General features: G+C 37.9%; 1 protein-coding gene across 10 annotated transcripts in view; it reads right to left on the bottom strand.

Moving 5' to 3' along the window:
- Positions 1–3,063: 3,063 nt before the first annotated feature.
- The window catches only part of LOC143238544 (metabotropic glutamate receptor 3-like), a 38,571-nt gene continuing 27,398 nt past the window's right edge, over positions 3,064–14,236 (bottom strand). For all 10 annotated transcript variants that reach the window (XM_076478882.1, XM_076478878.1, XM_076478884.1 and 7 more), the window contains 2 exons: positions 10,834–11,986; positions 3,064–3,441 (listed from right to left, as the gene is read on the bottom strand). In XM_076478882.1, coding sequence (XP_076334997.1) covers positions 3,245–3,441; positions 10,834–11,941 — 1,305 coding nt within the window. In that variant the 5' untranslated portion in view covers positions 11,942–11,986 and the 3' untranslated portion in view covers positions 3,064–3,244. The remainder of the gene's footprint in view (positions 3,442–10,833; positions 11,987–14,236) is intronic.

Raw genomic sequence — 14,236 nt, 5'->3', positions numbered from 1 at the left:
GATTTTTCGTCAAAACGCATGCGTGTCCAATAAATTTGTTTGAGAGATCTGCATGTTCTGCAAGTGCAACATGTGCAAAATCCCTATAAAAGTGACGGGTTCTCGGTTTCCATAGCTCAGTTTTAAGCTACCGAAACGCAATACAGTTACGCCAAGACTGACTGAAGCAAAACGCAACAACGCCATTGGTCGCTTGGAAGTAAGCGAATCTCGATCAAATGTTGCCAGAGCTGTGAATGTCCACCCAAGTACCATCACAAGGCTATGGAATCGTCACCAACAACATGGATCAACTCGTGACAGTCCACGATCTGGCAGACCTCGTGTGACCACGCCTGCACAAGATCGCAACATCCGGTTACGTCACCTTCGGGATAGGACAACCACTGCGACGTCTACTGCCTCAACCATACCAGGGCTGCGTAGGATTTCCGATCAGACCGTACGCAACCGTCTACGAGATGCAGGAATCCGACCTCGACGTCCAGTCAAAGGCGTCATCCTCACCCAGCAACATCGTCAAGCACGGCTGCAGTGGACTCGGGCACATCGGGTATGGCCTCATCGACGTTGGAGGCATGTTTGGTTCAGCGACGAATCACGTTTTATGCTTCGTAGGCAGGATGGAAGGACCCGTGTTTACCGTCGCCGAGGTGAACGTTTTGCAGCAAACTGTGTGCAGGATGTTGACAGATTTGGTGGTGGCAGCGTCATGATGTGGGCTGCCATCGCCTACAATGCCAGAACAGACCTTTTGCACATTCGAGGGATTCTTACGGCTCAACGATACGTCGACGAGATTCTTAGGCCCCATGTGCAACCCATCATGGTGAACGTCAACGACGTTTTTCAACATGACAACGCCCGTCCTCACACAGCCCGACTCACCACTGTCTTCTTGAGATACCACAACATCATCGTTCTTCCCTGGCCCTCCATATGACCAGATTTAAACCCCATCGAACATCTTTGGGACGAGTTGGACCGACGTCTGTGACGGCGACAACCTCAACAGCTTTGCAGGCTGAATGGACAGCCATTCCACAGGATATGATTCGTCATCTCATCGCTTCCATGGGCAGGAGATGCCAAGCAGTTATTGATGCTCAGGGGGGGGCACACTCGTTATTGACGTTGAGTGACGTTAAACTTCACCTAGTGAGCGTGGACTTCGCCTTTGCAGACTTTGGATGTTCAGCAGTGAATGTGCAAAGTTTCACACATGTCATACAGAACTACCCGGAATAAACGTGTTAACAATTTGTCTCATATTTTGCCTTTTGCGTTTCTTTTTTTGAAGAGTATATATGATAGTCGTGCCGTGCCAGCTTAGAAAAGGCTTTCATATCACAATAAATATCCAAGTCTTTCGTGAATTTTTAATTAGTTCTCCCACAGTGTGTGTGTGTGTGTGTACATAAACGCCATTGCTAAAAAGTTTTCTCCGGCTAAGATAGATTAAACTTCATTTGATGGAACTTTGACTTGAAACTTTTTATGACACCTTCTACGTACAATTAGAAATTAGAAGATCAAGGTAGGTTGGAGTTGTGAATTTTTATTACAATAACTAAATGATCGTACACAGCGGTATGTCTGCGGACTTATAACACTATAAACCGAATTTTGATACCCGTGTTGGGCAGAGCACGGATAGTTCTTGTGTAGCTTTGTGCTTAATTTCAAACAAACAAACAAACAAAATCAATATATAACGAGATTGCGTATGTCTAACCTGTAATATATATGTGTGTTATACATTGAATAATCTAATTGGCGGACTCAGTTCGAGACCACAACTAACAGGATATGGTAAACATAGTCATTACCGCGAAAATGTTACTTGATGAGAATAATGAACTATATTAATATAATTCTGGTAAACTATGTTTTAAATCTGAAACACTACCAGGCTTTATAAATATGATAAGGCTCGTATCACAGTGAAAATTAATATGCTCTTACCTAACCATATACGATCGTTATTCCCCACCAGACGAGGTTAACTCACTGAAAGTTGACTACTCACTTAACATATTTGCTATAAAAGGCTGATAAGAGAGAAATATAAGAAACAGTAAATCTCATTATAGGAAGTTTATATAGTTTTCTCTGGAAACGTGTACATCAGTCAATAAGAAAATAATGATAATGATAAATAGGAAGTAAGAGCCCTCAAAAACTCTTTTTAAGTCAAGATAATTAATTACATCTAATATATCAATATAAAACTATTTGAAATTAGATAAAGTACTGGTATTATATGTGATTACAAAAATTAACGTTGTTTTTACATTAATCACATGCATGCGCTTTTTATTATTTAAAGATATATACAAAACATCTTAGAATAACGTTATACTGTAATATTGTTGGCATGTTAGACCATGTTTTCTTTGCCACACTGGGGCTAATAGTAAAGGAGTTTAATTTTAAATTACATATAGTTTATATTCTTGTAATAAGTCCCTCTCTTTCATCATTTTAATTGGAAACTTATCTAGTGATTATCAAGTAAAAGCACAATTTTAATGTAGAAATCACTGTTGAACAACCATATTTTACAAAATGTTTTTAACCACGTCTTGTTCGTTTTTATTATTCTCCTCCTCAGTGGTTAAGGTCACCGAAAAATGGACACCTTTCGAAATACATGTAACATTTGAAAGTTATTTTCTTAATATGAAGTTCATTTTGACGAACGTTTCAATTGGTACTTTAACGACTGTTGCGTACAACTACACTAACATCACATTCATAAACCACAGAGTTTACATTGGGGAAAACCATTCAATAAATGTTTCTTGAAATTTGATTACTAAAGAGATATAAAACTAAATGAAATTTTAATATTGTTTACATTTCTCTCTTTCAGTCATAGTTTAACTAATTACATTATAAAAAACAGTATTATCAATAAATGTTCCTTTAGTCAATGTTACTCATTGACCACCCTATGTTAATTGTACCTAATATTGTTAGAAATAACTTGACATCCTAAGAGCTAAGATTAAATCTTAAAACTCTGTGTTTTTCATTCTCAAATATTAATAATGCAATGAAAAATTTAAAAATATTTAATTACTGGCAGTCTAACTTTGAATAATATATGTATATATAATTTTCATATTTGTAGAGTACACATTGTAAAAATTAACAAAATAGGCTTATGTGCGAAAAGTGATGTACATTTTCTCAAAACTTTCCACTGAAGATAAGTATCTAGTATACCATTCCTGTCATTTCAATACAGAGGTGCCCTGAAAAACGTTACGTTAGGGTTAAATGATGCTTTGCTTTCAAAGACATTATGTCTATGTTTAGTTCCTTCTCCTGGATAAAAGTACCTGTCCTCTGGTGACGATTTTGCTGAATGTGGAAATACTGGATAACTATATCTCCATATTCGTCCTGGAGGGGGCGGTAGATAGAAACTTCGTCCTGAAAATAATTATATACATTAAACATGTGTTAGTTTTAATTATACGAAGTATGTTCTAATGACCGTTTTATTAGCTCCAGTAATATTTTTTTTCGTTCTGATGCATTATACACCATTAAGTTTTCAAACAAGGTATCAGTAATCCAAAAATATACTTAAACAACAGTTGTATAATGTTCCTTAAATTGTTTAAGACATATTCGTCAGTGAGTATAACTGTATGACCACATCACTATTTCAAAACATTGTTTGTTTCCTAGTGGTTTTTAATGACGTCTGAAAATGCCTTTAAAACAAGCATTTCAATACTTTTCGACCGACATTCTAGAAAACGTAAAACTATTTTTAAATCAGTCAATAGTTAAAAATAAGCTTATTTTTCACTGTTTTTTGCATCATTTATTCCTTGACCCACTCCTCACTGCACTTTAATGGTTAAACGACTTTCCTGTCAGCAAACAAGTAAACAAACAAATATACACTCAGTGGCCACTTTATTAGGTGCACATGCTCTATAATACAAATAGCCAAACAATGAATCACGTGGCTGCAACTCAGTATATAAAACAGAAGTTTCCAACCGGTGGGTCGCGACCCCCCAGAGGGTCGCGAAGCCTTGGCAGGAGAATCGCGTAGCCTTGTTAGAAGTAGCTTGGGATAACATTAATTTTATTTCATCAATTACATTTTCATGCTCTTACATTTTTTTTGTTTCGGTGCAAAGCAAAACGTGTGCTACGTTAGTTCAATGTAATTAGGTGATATTATGTGTATGTATGCGTGCCTGTGTGAATGTGCATGTGTCTGCAAATGTATGTATGTGTGTACTAGTGAGTAGCGAGTATGTGAGTGCACGCGCATGTACGTATGCTTGTGTGTTTATTTAGCTGTGATTAAGTGTGTGTTTGCTCACTTTCGACACGTGAGTCACATGTCCGTTGCTGATTGGTGGATGACGAATCGCGCGACTGGCCACGCTCCCTTTCCTCCCAATACTTACCCCATCATTACTCTACCTGCACCCCCCACAAGTAGTCAGTGTAAGATCTACAGTTGCCAAAGCGTTCATTATTCAACATTTTTATTTTATTTTAACAAGGAGATAAGTAAGCAGTAGAGGTGAGTTGTGTTCATGGCTAAACGGCGCAAATACTCAGAATGCTACCTCAACATTGGCTTCACCACTGTGCTCGCCAACGACGGCATCGAGAAACCACAGTGTGTTTTGAAACATCCAGAACACGCAAAGAAGGGTTTGGATTTCTTCAAACGGCATTAACGGTGTCTTAAAAGCCAAAGAATCGATAGAAGTGGGTCGTTTCAGCAGTAGAGTGCAGCCGTAGTGGAAGCTTCATATGAGATTGCATTCGAAATTGCTAAACAAAAAAAGCCTCACACGATTGGAGAAACACTTCTTAAACCCTGCATGATGAAAGCAGTAAATCTTATTCTTGGAGAAGCCAGTGCAAAGAAGATGCAGCAAGTATCCCTATCAAATAATACTCTACAGAGGCTCATTTCTAAAATGTCTATGGATGTGAAGGAACAGGTTTTAACTGAAACCAAGGGTTCCCCTTTGTTCTCCTTTCAGCTCGACGAGTCAACAGAGTTCATGTTCTCAGTTGCTTGTCTTCGCGAGATACATTAATTCAAGTGACATCAAAGACGAATTCTTATTCTGCAGTGCACTAGAAACCACAACAAATGCTGATGATGTCATGGAAAAAGTTTCAACTGTTTTTCAAGACGACGATCTTCAATGGGAAAACGTGTGTGGGATTTGTACGGATGGGGCACCGGCTATGCTGGGATCGAAATCGGGATTCCAGTCGAGAGTGAAGAAGCTAGCACTTCAAGCAAAGGGCATCCACTGCATGATTCACCGATATGCTCTCGCCAGTAAGACTCTCCCTGCCTCTCTGCAGGAAGTGCTTGAATCTGTAATCAAAATTGTAAATTATGTAAAGACTCAAGCACTCAACACTCGCCTATTCAACGAACTATGCAAAGACATGAATGCTGACCACGAAGTCCTTCTCTTCTACACAGCAGTACGTTGGTTGTCGAAAGGAAACATTATTAATCGTGTCTTTGAAATGAAAGATGAAATAAAGCAATTCCTGGAGACTCAAGAAAGGAAAGATCTTGTAGCTCACTTCGAAGATGAAGCATGGAATAAAAGGGTTGCGTACCTAGCCGACATTTTTGACCAGCTGAACAAGCTCAATTTGAAGCTTCAAGGAAGGGAAACACATGTTCTCCTTTTTCAAGATAGTCTTCGGGCCTTTGTTTCCAAACTGCAGAACTGGCGTCGGAAAACCAATCTTGGAAACATCGCTATGTTTGAAAAACTTTGTGGAGTGATGGATGAGTCTCAGATTCAACTGGATCAGTTCCTCAAGGATGAGATTACCGAACATCTTCAGTCTCTAGAAAAGGAAGTCGAGCGTTACTTCCCTGAGCTATCACAGGAACAGGAGGCCCTGGTAAGGAACCCATTTTGTACTGAACTTGATGTATCCAGCATCCCAGATGGTATCCAAGATGAATTTCTGGATCTAATGAACGACTCTTCAGCTCGTGATCTCTTCAAGGTGAAATCCGTGACTCAGTTCTGGTGCGCTATGTATCAGTCATACTCCAAAGTCAGCATGATAGCTTTACGTGTCCTTGTTCCATTTGCTTCTACCTACTTGTGTGAGGCAGGATTTTCCACTCTTGTCAATATAAAAACAAAGAATAGGAGCAGATTGGATGTTGGAGATGACATGAGACTGGCTCTAACAAACGCTCGGCCACGAATTTCAAAGCTTGCTGCTGAAATGCAACATCAGGCATCTCACTAGCTGGGTTGGATAGCTGTTCAAACCTATGTTAATATTATTTTAAGAAATATATGTTCTTTTTGTGAATTCAGGTTGGACCAATGTGATTTAATTTGCTAATATATAATTACAGAATTTTTAAATATTTTTTTAGATGTTTCTTTCCCTCTCCTTCACAGAAAATAAAAGAAAAATTAAGCTGCTGATAGTAAGCCCTAAGTAGGGGGTCACATGGGTTTCAAACTTTTAGATAAGGGTTGCGAGTGCCAAAAGGTTGGGAACTTTGATATAAAGCATGCAGACATGGTCAAGAGGCTCAACTGTTGTTCGACCGAACGTTAGAGACGGGAAGATGCGTGACCTAAGCGACTTTGACCGTGGAATGATTGTGGGTTCCAGCATCACAGAAGCTGCTGATCTCCTGGGATTTTAACGCACTAGAGTCTCTGGAGTTTACATAAAATGGTGTGAAAACAAAAAAACATTCAGTGAGCGGCAGTTCTGTGAGCGAAAAAAAACCTTGTCAATGACAGAAGTCAGAGGAGAATGGCCAGATTTGTTCAAGCTGATAGGAAGGCACAAATACTCAAACAACAACTCTTTACAACAGTGGTATTCAAGCATCTCTGAACGCACGGCGCATCGAACCTAAAAGTGTATGGGCTACAGTAGCAGAAGACCACGCCGGGTTCTACTCCTGTCAGCTGTGAACAGGAAGATGAGGCTACAGTGGACACGGAACCACCAAACTGGATGATTGAAGATTGAAAATTGTCACCTAGTCTGCGACATGCAGATGGTAAGGTCAGACTTTGGCGTAAACAGTATGAATCCAATGATCCATCCTGCCTTGTGTCAGCGGTACAGGCTGCTGATGGTGGTGTAATGGTGTGGAGAATGTTTTCTTGGCATACATTACGCTCCCTTAATACCCACTGAGCATCAGTTGAATGTCACAGCGTACCTGAGCACTGTTGCTGACCATGTACATCCCTTTATGGTCACAGTCTACCCGTTTTCCAACAGCTAATTCCAGAAATATAATACACCATGTCACGAAGCACACATCATCTCAAGCTGGTTCCGTGAACATGACAGTGACTTCGGTGTACTCCAGTTGCATACATAGTCCCCAGATCTCAATCCAACATTGCACCTTTGAAATGAGGTGGAACAGGAGGTTCGCAGTATGAATGTATGGCCGACAAATCTTCAGGGACTGCGTAATGCTATCGAATCAGCATGGACCAAAATCCCTAAGGAATGTTTCCAGCACCTTGTCGAGTTCGTGCCGCAAAGAATTCAGGCTGTTATACCCGGTACTGGACAGGTGTACCTAATAAAGTGGTCACTGAATGTTTACATCCTTCGCCAAAATTCCACAAGAAAACGAGTTTTGTATCGTAGCCTAATGGCAATAGCTAAGGCAAGGAGTGGAGCAAACTGGAAAAAAATAAACATAAAAAGACGCCAGTAGTCCTCTTTTTCGCTTTATTTACCATGGCCGAAAATAACTAAAATGTAAAACAAAAGACTGCCTTTAGCGCAAAATTATTTTATCACTGCACCAGCAAATATATATTTGATCAAATGAAATAAGATTGAACTGTAAAGTTATGGTATGCGTGAAGCACCTACGGATATATTGAATTAGAATTACAATTTAAGAGCTTACAAACTAAATCATCGTTTATTTGTTGATTTTAGCGCAAAACAACATTAAGTTTAAAAATAAGGGACTTAGAGGGTGGTATATTGGTATTCATGCATTTCTAAAATAACCGATACTGACATACTGTACACTATTAGAATGTAGACTAGTTTTAAACACATAATATATAGAGGGCAAAGAGAGAAAATAGTCCAATTCAGAGCTACTTATAGAAACAAAAGGGAGAAAGGGGGCATTGTTTCTCATAATATTAATTTAATTAAATATTTGTTATGGGTTGTGACACTGAATTATAAACAGTCTGTTTGTTACATTTTGCGCATAACTACACGGCAGCTATGTGTGCTAACTGTCCCTAATCTTATATGTTTAAAAACGGCTGATATGAGTATGGAAAGGACTAGTAAAGGAGTGAACAACGTTTCGACCTTCTTCAGTCATCGTCAGGTTCACTAGTGCTTTCTCTACCCAAACCAGACGTTTTTAAATATATAATTCTCTACAAGTGGGTTTTCTCGTCATCACGGATTATTGTTCCTAATCTCAAAGGAATTACAGTCAATCAACATTATCCATCGCTAACTCTAAGGTTACTCTTTACCAACGAATAGAGAATTGATCGTCAAATTATAACGCCTTTACAACTGCAGAGATGAACATATTCGACGACGGATTTTGACTCCACGACAGAGACATACTGTTTTTCTACTGTTTCTTCTTCTTTATTTCTTTCATTCTTCTTACTTTAAACAGTTTCAGATTGATCGTTATTCTTTTATTTATTGGCAGATTGACTTGAGCCCACCGCTAGTACTGCTCCCGATTTACGATGCTAAAAGCAGCGGTTCGATTCCCCTCAGTGAGCTCAGCAGATAGCCCGATGTGGCTTTGCCATAAAAACACGAGTTGGGTTATACCTTTTGTTCAATACGCCGAGAAACTTATTTCAGATTTTATTTAATTCCTTTAAAGAATTATATGGATGTCAAAAGTCAATCAACCCAAAAATGTATATTTTGGGCTCCTATGCAGTCATATTTACAGCAATTAAGATACAAAATAACACAGATATAAATTGTGACGCTGTAAGCGCATTGATTTACAAAAAAGTTGGATTTGTCCATTTGAGTCTTTGTGTGAGTGGAGATCATAGCTCACAAAATATCATAATCTTGGGGTTTTGGATCAATCACTCAGCTGTATTTTGACATGGGATTTGGTACAAAGGTAGTTTTCTATAGTCCTCACAGACTGACAACGATAATGGTGGACTTGGTCATTTTTAGTAATTATAGGGGGTCAAGATGCCGCAAAAAGCAAAATTTTACGATCTTTTGAATTACTCTGCCGTATTTCGGTCAATTTGCATGGGGTTTGGACAAAGATGCTTATTTACAGATTTCACACACACACATATATATATATATATACACATAAAATATATATTTTGCTCATTTTTGGGGAGGATCAAAAGGTGAAATAAATCTATAAGTCAATGACTTAGACTTGCTTCGACCAATTTACATACAATTCGGTACAAAGATACTTTTTGTAGATCCAAAACATAGATATAGGCAGGTTTTGAAATTTCTTATACTGCTCAATGTTTCAACGAGGAAAGTAAAATTTCTGGTTTTCGTCAACCAACTTACGTGGAACTTGGGTACAAAAACAGCTTCTTGCAAGCCCTAAATAGTGATAAGACAGTTTTCAATTTTTCTGTTTTTTATGATTTTTCTGATGTCAAACGTGGTTATGTTGGGATTGCGTGGTGAAGACTTGCATTCGCCCACGAATGTTGGCATTTTTAATTAATATAATAAATACACATTACTACCAAACAGTTGTTCGCGTAAGAGATAGTACTTTCGAAAAAGAGTTTGAAATCATTGGCTATTCCCTGTCTTCGTGACAAAACAACAATATTTCAGAAAGTTGCACATGATTACAGCCCAACAGTACTGTTTGAAATAATGAAAAATGTAGCATTTACAAAATTTACGAATCTATTTTAATGATAATACATAATCTTTGCCAGAGGTGAATCACTAAACTCTTTAACTCGACATGTATTACTTCTGTTATGGAACCTGGTATGGCCAGATGATTAGGGTACAACACTCGCAATATGAGGATCTAAAGTTCAAATTCCATCAAACATGCTCGCCATTTCAGCCACAGGGTCGTTATTATGTGACAATCAATCCTACCATTCATTGTTAAAAAGTAGTCCAAAAATTGATGGTGGGTCTTTCACTGCTATATTAAGGCAAATTCAAAACAAACTGAACTGCTATTACGTCCGAGTATGTTTTTAATACGTTTGACGAAAAGACCCGGTTGATAAGAGTTTATCTTGTTCTTCGAATCACTTACAATTTTAACGATATTATTCCGGAATTTACACTATTTTTATATTGTATTTTAAATTTTCATATCCCTAGAACAAAAGACAACTGATGTTTGCTTGAGGAGTTATAACGTTTAAGTTAGGCCTGGTACACCACAAAAGCTATAGTATGATATCCAATTCACCCCTAAAGGTCTACCTCACTGAAGTTTCTTGTTTAGTTACAAACATCTTCCCATATCTAAGTATGTTGCAGTTCATTAAGCACCAAAAATTGTTTACTCCCATTCAAGTTTACATAAACCCTCCTCCCTCAATAAAGAATAATATAACGACGTTCTATGGTTTATCTTACGTCACGTACTATAAATATAAGGGATGTTAACAGGATGTTTAAGTTTTATACATTCAACCTATTAAAAGCTATAATGAATTAAAGAAAATAAAGTTTTTTTCAGTCAGGTCAAGTTCAGTATTTAAAAATAGATACTAGGTAATATCTAAAAACTACTCTATAGAAGGCACACTAGTTTATAATACCTACCTGGAGTTGCTGGTTTGGTGATGGTAGTTGGTTGGAAGAGCGTAAAATTTTTGTTTAATGGAATTGTTGGTGGTTCAATATGAAGAAAGGAAGGAGTACAAACTAAAGAACTCTGTGAAGATAATGCATTTCGGTCTTCTGAGTAAAGACCTTCCCGTCCCATGGCTGCCAATTGACGTCCTTTGGGGAGGAACATTACCAGGAATATTATGGTGGCATTCAAAATGATCCCAAATCCTATCGAAGCATCATGATAATATGGTTCGGTCGCTATGGCAACTAATATCCAGATAATCCAAACTGGAATTGTGAAACCAACTGCAATTGCAATAAACATGGCTTCTCGGTGATTCTCGCGGTTTCTTCTGGTTTTAAATGACAAAATTGTAACACAGAAAATTAAAAACATAGGGTAAATAAGAGTCAGCATCATTTTAACAACACTAATGTCACAAGTGAGCAAAGCGGTTTGGCTTATAACAACTCCTGGAAGACGTTGCACGACCCATTGCACATTAATCACCACTTGCACAATAACAATGAAGAAGAGCAATAGTCCTTGGTAAGAGGCTGGAAGATAAATACCAGCTTGAAGACTGAGAAGAAATACAAGTTTCACGAGTAAAGTAGCAAAAACCAAAGTGTAAGCTAGTCCTAGCAATATACAAATCAAAGTACAAGTAACTGTGTGGGCTGTCGGTACAAAAGCAAAGCCAGTGATTGAACAAAGAAACAAACCTAGAAGCAACATCTGCCCAAGAAACAAGTGTCTTCGACTTGGTGCCGTTCCATGGGCTTTGTATAACACATATGCCTCGAAACAAGCTATAACAACAATATTTAAAGAAGACAGAATAATAAGTGGTACAATCCATAAATCACCTCGCAGACGCAAGGGGCCACTTACTGACGAGTTTCTAATTTCACACCATTCCGCTAAACATAGATCATTATTTTTTTCCAATATCGTTGTTGGATTTTCAATGACAATGTCAGGTAAAATGAGACCTGAGACTGATGACTTGGCAATCGAAGTCTGGATGATATTTATAATGTTTGCAGCAAACAAAAGCGCCCCCGCTTGAGAGGCGATGAGACTTGATATCATTTTCTTATGATGAGTTTTGCTTCTAGTATTCTTAATAATCCCACTCTGAAAATAAAGAATAATACTATTGAAGTATGTTAAACTAATGACATTTTATACATTCAGACAAGTATAAGAATAAAACAACAAGTTATACAACTATAATCATAATATACATGAATCAAGGAAAACTCGTGACTGATGGACAAAAGGTAAAAATATAGCGAAATGGGTGACACTATTTTAAAAACTATTTTGATTTTCAAAGATAACTATCAATATTTGAAATATCGATAAAAACAAGTAGTTGACAGAAAAAGAGCAATGTTTTTCGTTTACCTTGTAGAGCTTAAGACAAAATTTCTTTCAACTAGCAACTGTTAACTCAATAGGAAGCTAACACTGAATTATTTTGGCGTGTTTTTCTTTTTTTGCTTGATAAATTTTAAATATATATATATATATATATATATATATGCTTTAGTTTGTTATAACCAAATCAGGCCTAAACAAAAATAAAATTAAAATAAACGATGCACTAATTGAAAGGATCCCAGGGTACAAGCTATAATGTGAGACATAAAATGTACCCTAGGTTTTGGAAGTGCCTGAGGAAGAAGGGCCCATATTGTGGTGGGGATAAATCGTCTATCAGCCTTAACCTGAATTCGTCAGTCTCACATAAATAAATAAAATAAAGTGAAAGAATAGCAATAAAAATTAAAATAATATATATAGAAATAGAAGTTAGGAGAGCGAAATGTGGCTGTTCAAGCCCACAACATCCCACATCTATATCACCCTTCACTGCTTGCCCAGCATGGCCAGGTTGTTAAGGCACTCGACTCGTACTCCGAGAGTCGCAGGTTTGAATCCCCGTCACACCAAACATGCTCGCCCTTTCAACCGTGAAACATTTTCCATCTAGTGTCAACCACTTAGTGTGACTGATATCCCTTCATTTTTCCTTCTTACAATAGCGATGCTTCACAAAGTTGCATGAACTTTTGGACAAACTTATTAAATAGTATTTCATTTGGTCCGGCATGGCCAGGTGGGTTAAGGCGTTCGACTCGTAATTTGAGGGTCGCAGGTTGGAATCCCCCTCGCACCAAATATGCTCGCCCTTTCACCCGTGGGGACTCTATATGTCACGGTCAATCTCACTATTCGTTGGTAAAAGAGTAGCCCAAGAGTTGGCGGTGGGTGGTGATGACTAGCTGCCTTCCCTCTAGTCTTATACTGCTAAATTACGAACGGCTAGCGCAGATAGCCCTCGTGTAGCTTTGCGCGAAATTCAAAACAAACCAAACCATTTGGGGGTAAATAAGTTAAATAAATTTACCTCTTGAGGTTAGCATTACAGCCCCCATTATGGTAGAAAGTCACTAACTGGTAGCCTAGTAAACGAATTATACTAGTATGAAGGGTCCCGGCTTGGCATGGCCAAGCGCGTAAGGCGTGCGACTCGTAATTCGAGGGCCGCGGGTTCGCGCCCGCGTCGCGCCAAACATGCTCGCCCTTTCAGCCGTGAGGGCGTTATAAAGTTGCGGTCAATCTCACTATTCGTTGGTAAAAGAGTAGCTTAAGAGTTGGCGGTGGGTGGTTATGACTAGCTGCCTTTCCTCTAGTCTTACGCTGCTAAATTAGGGACGGCTCGGTGCAGTAGGCTAACAACCTACTCACTTAAATACTTGTTGAAGAATCCGCAAGCGATTGCGGCCCTATGTTCCTTGATGGAATCTAATGGTGCTAACTAACTAATGAAAGGTCCCATCCAGTTATCTAAATTAATTAGTATAACTTCCAACCACCATCCTTTAAGTCCACTGTAACTATCATGCTCTAAACAAGCTTTTATATGCAGTAAGGTGTACATCCACATAAAGTAGTGGCAATGTGTTAAATGACCAAAGTTTTCAGTAAAATTTCTTTAATTTTCATTTCTTTATATTTATTTAATACAGTCTTATATTTGTTAGAGAACTGTTTAATAATTTTACTTAATTTTTTTTTATTAAATCCTTTAACCATTAAATTGTGTATCAGCATTTTAACAATTACTGGTAAAATATTGTAATTTATTACAAATAACTATCAGTATTAATATTCTCTAGGAATATATACACTGCTGGCCAAAATCTTTAGACCAATGAACATAAAGAAAAAATATGCATTTTGCATTGTCAGACTCAACCACTTATTTGAGTAGAGCTTCGCAAGATGAAAATAAGAAAAGGGAAAATAAAAATAAAATATTATTTAATAGGGAAAGTGTGAACACTATGAAATTAGCCTAATTACTAGTTGGTCTAA

Source organism: Tachypleus tridentatus, chromosome 13 (assembly GCF_004210375.1).
Source record: "Tachypleus tridentatus isolate NWPU-2018 chromosome 13, ASM421037v1, whole genome shotgun sequence".
Taxonomy (NCBI): domain Eukaryota; kingdom Metazoa; phylum Arthropoda; class Merostomata; order Xiphosura; family Limulidae; genus Tachypleus; species Tachypleus tridentatus.
Note: the sequence above shows the minus strand (reverse complement) of the source record. Positions and strands in the feature narration are given on the sequence as shown.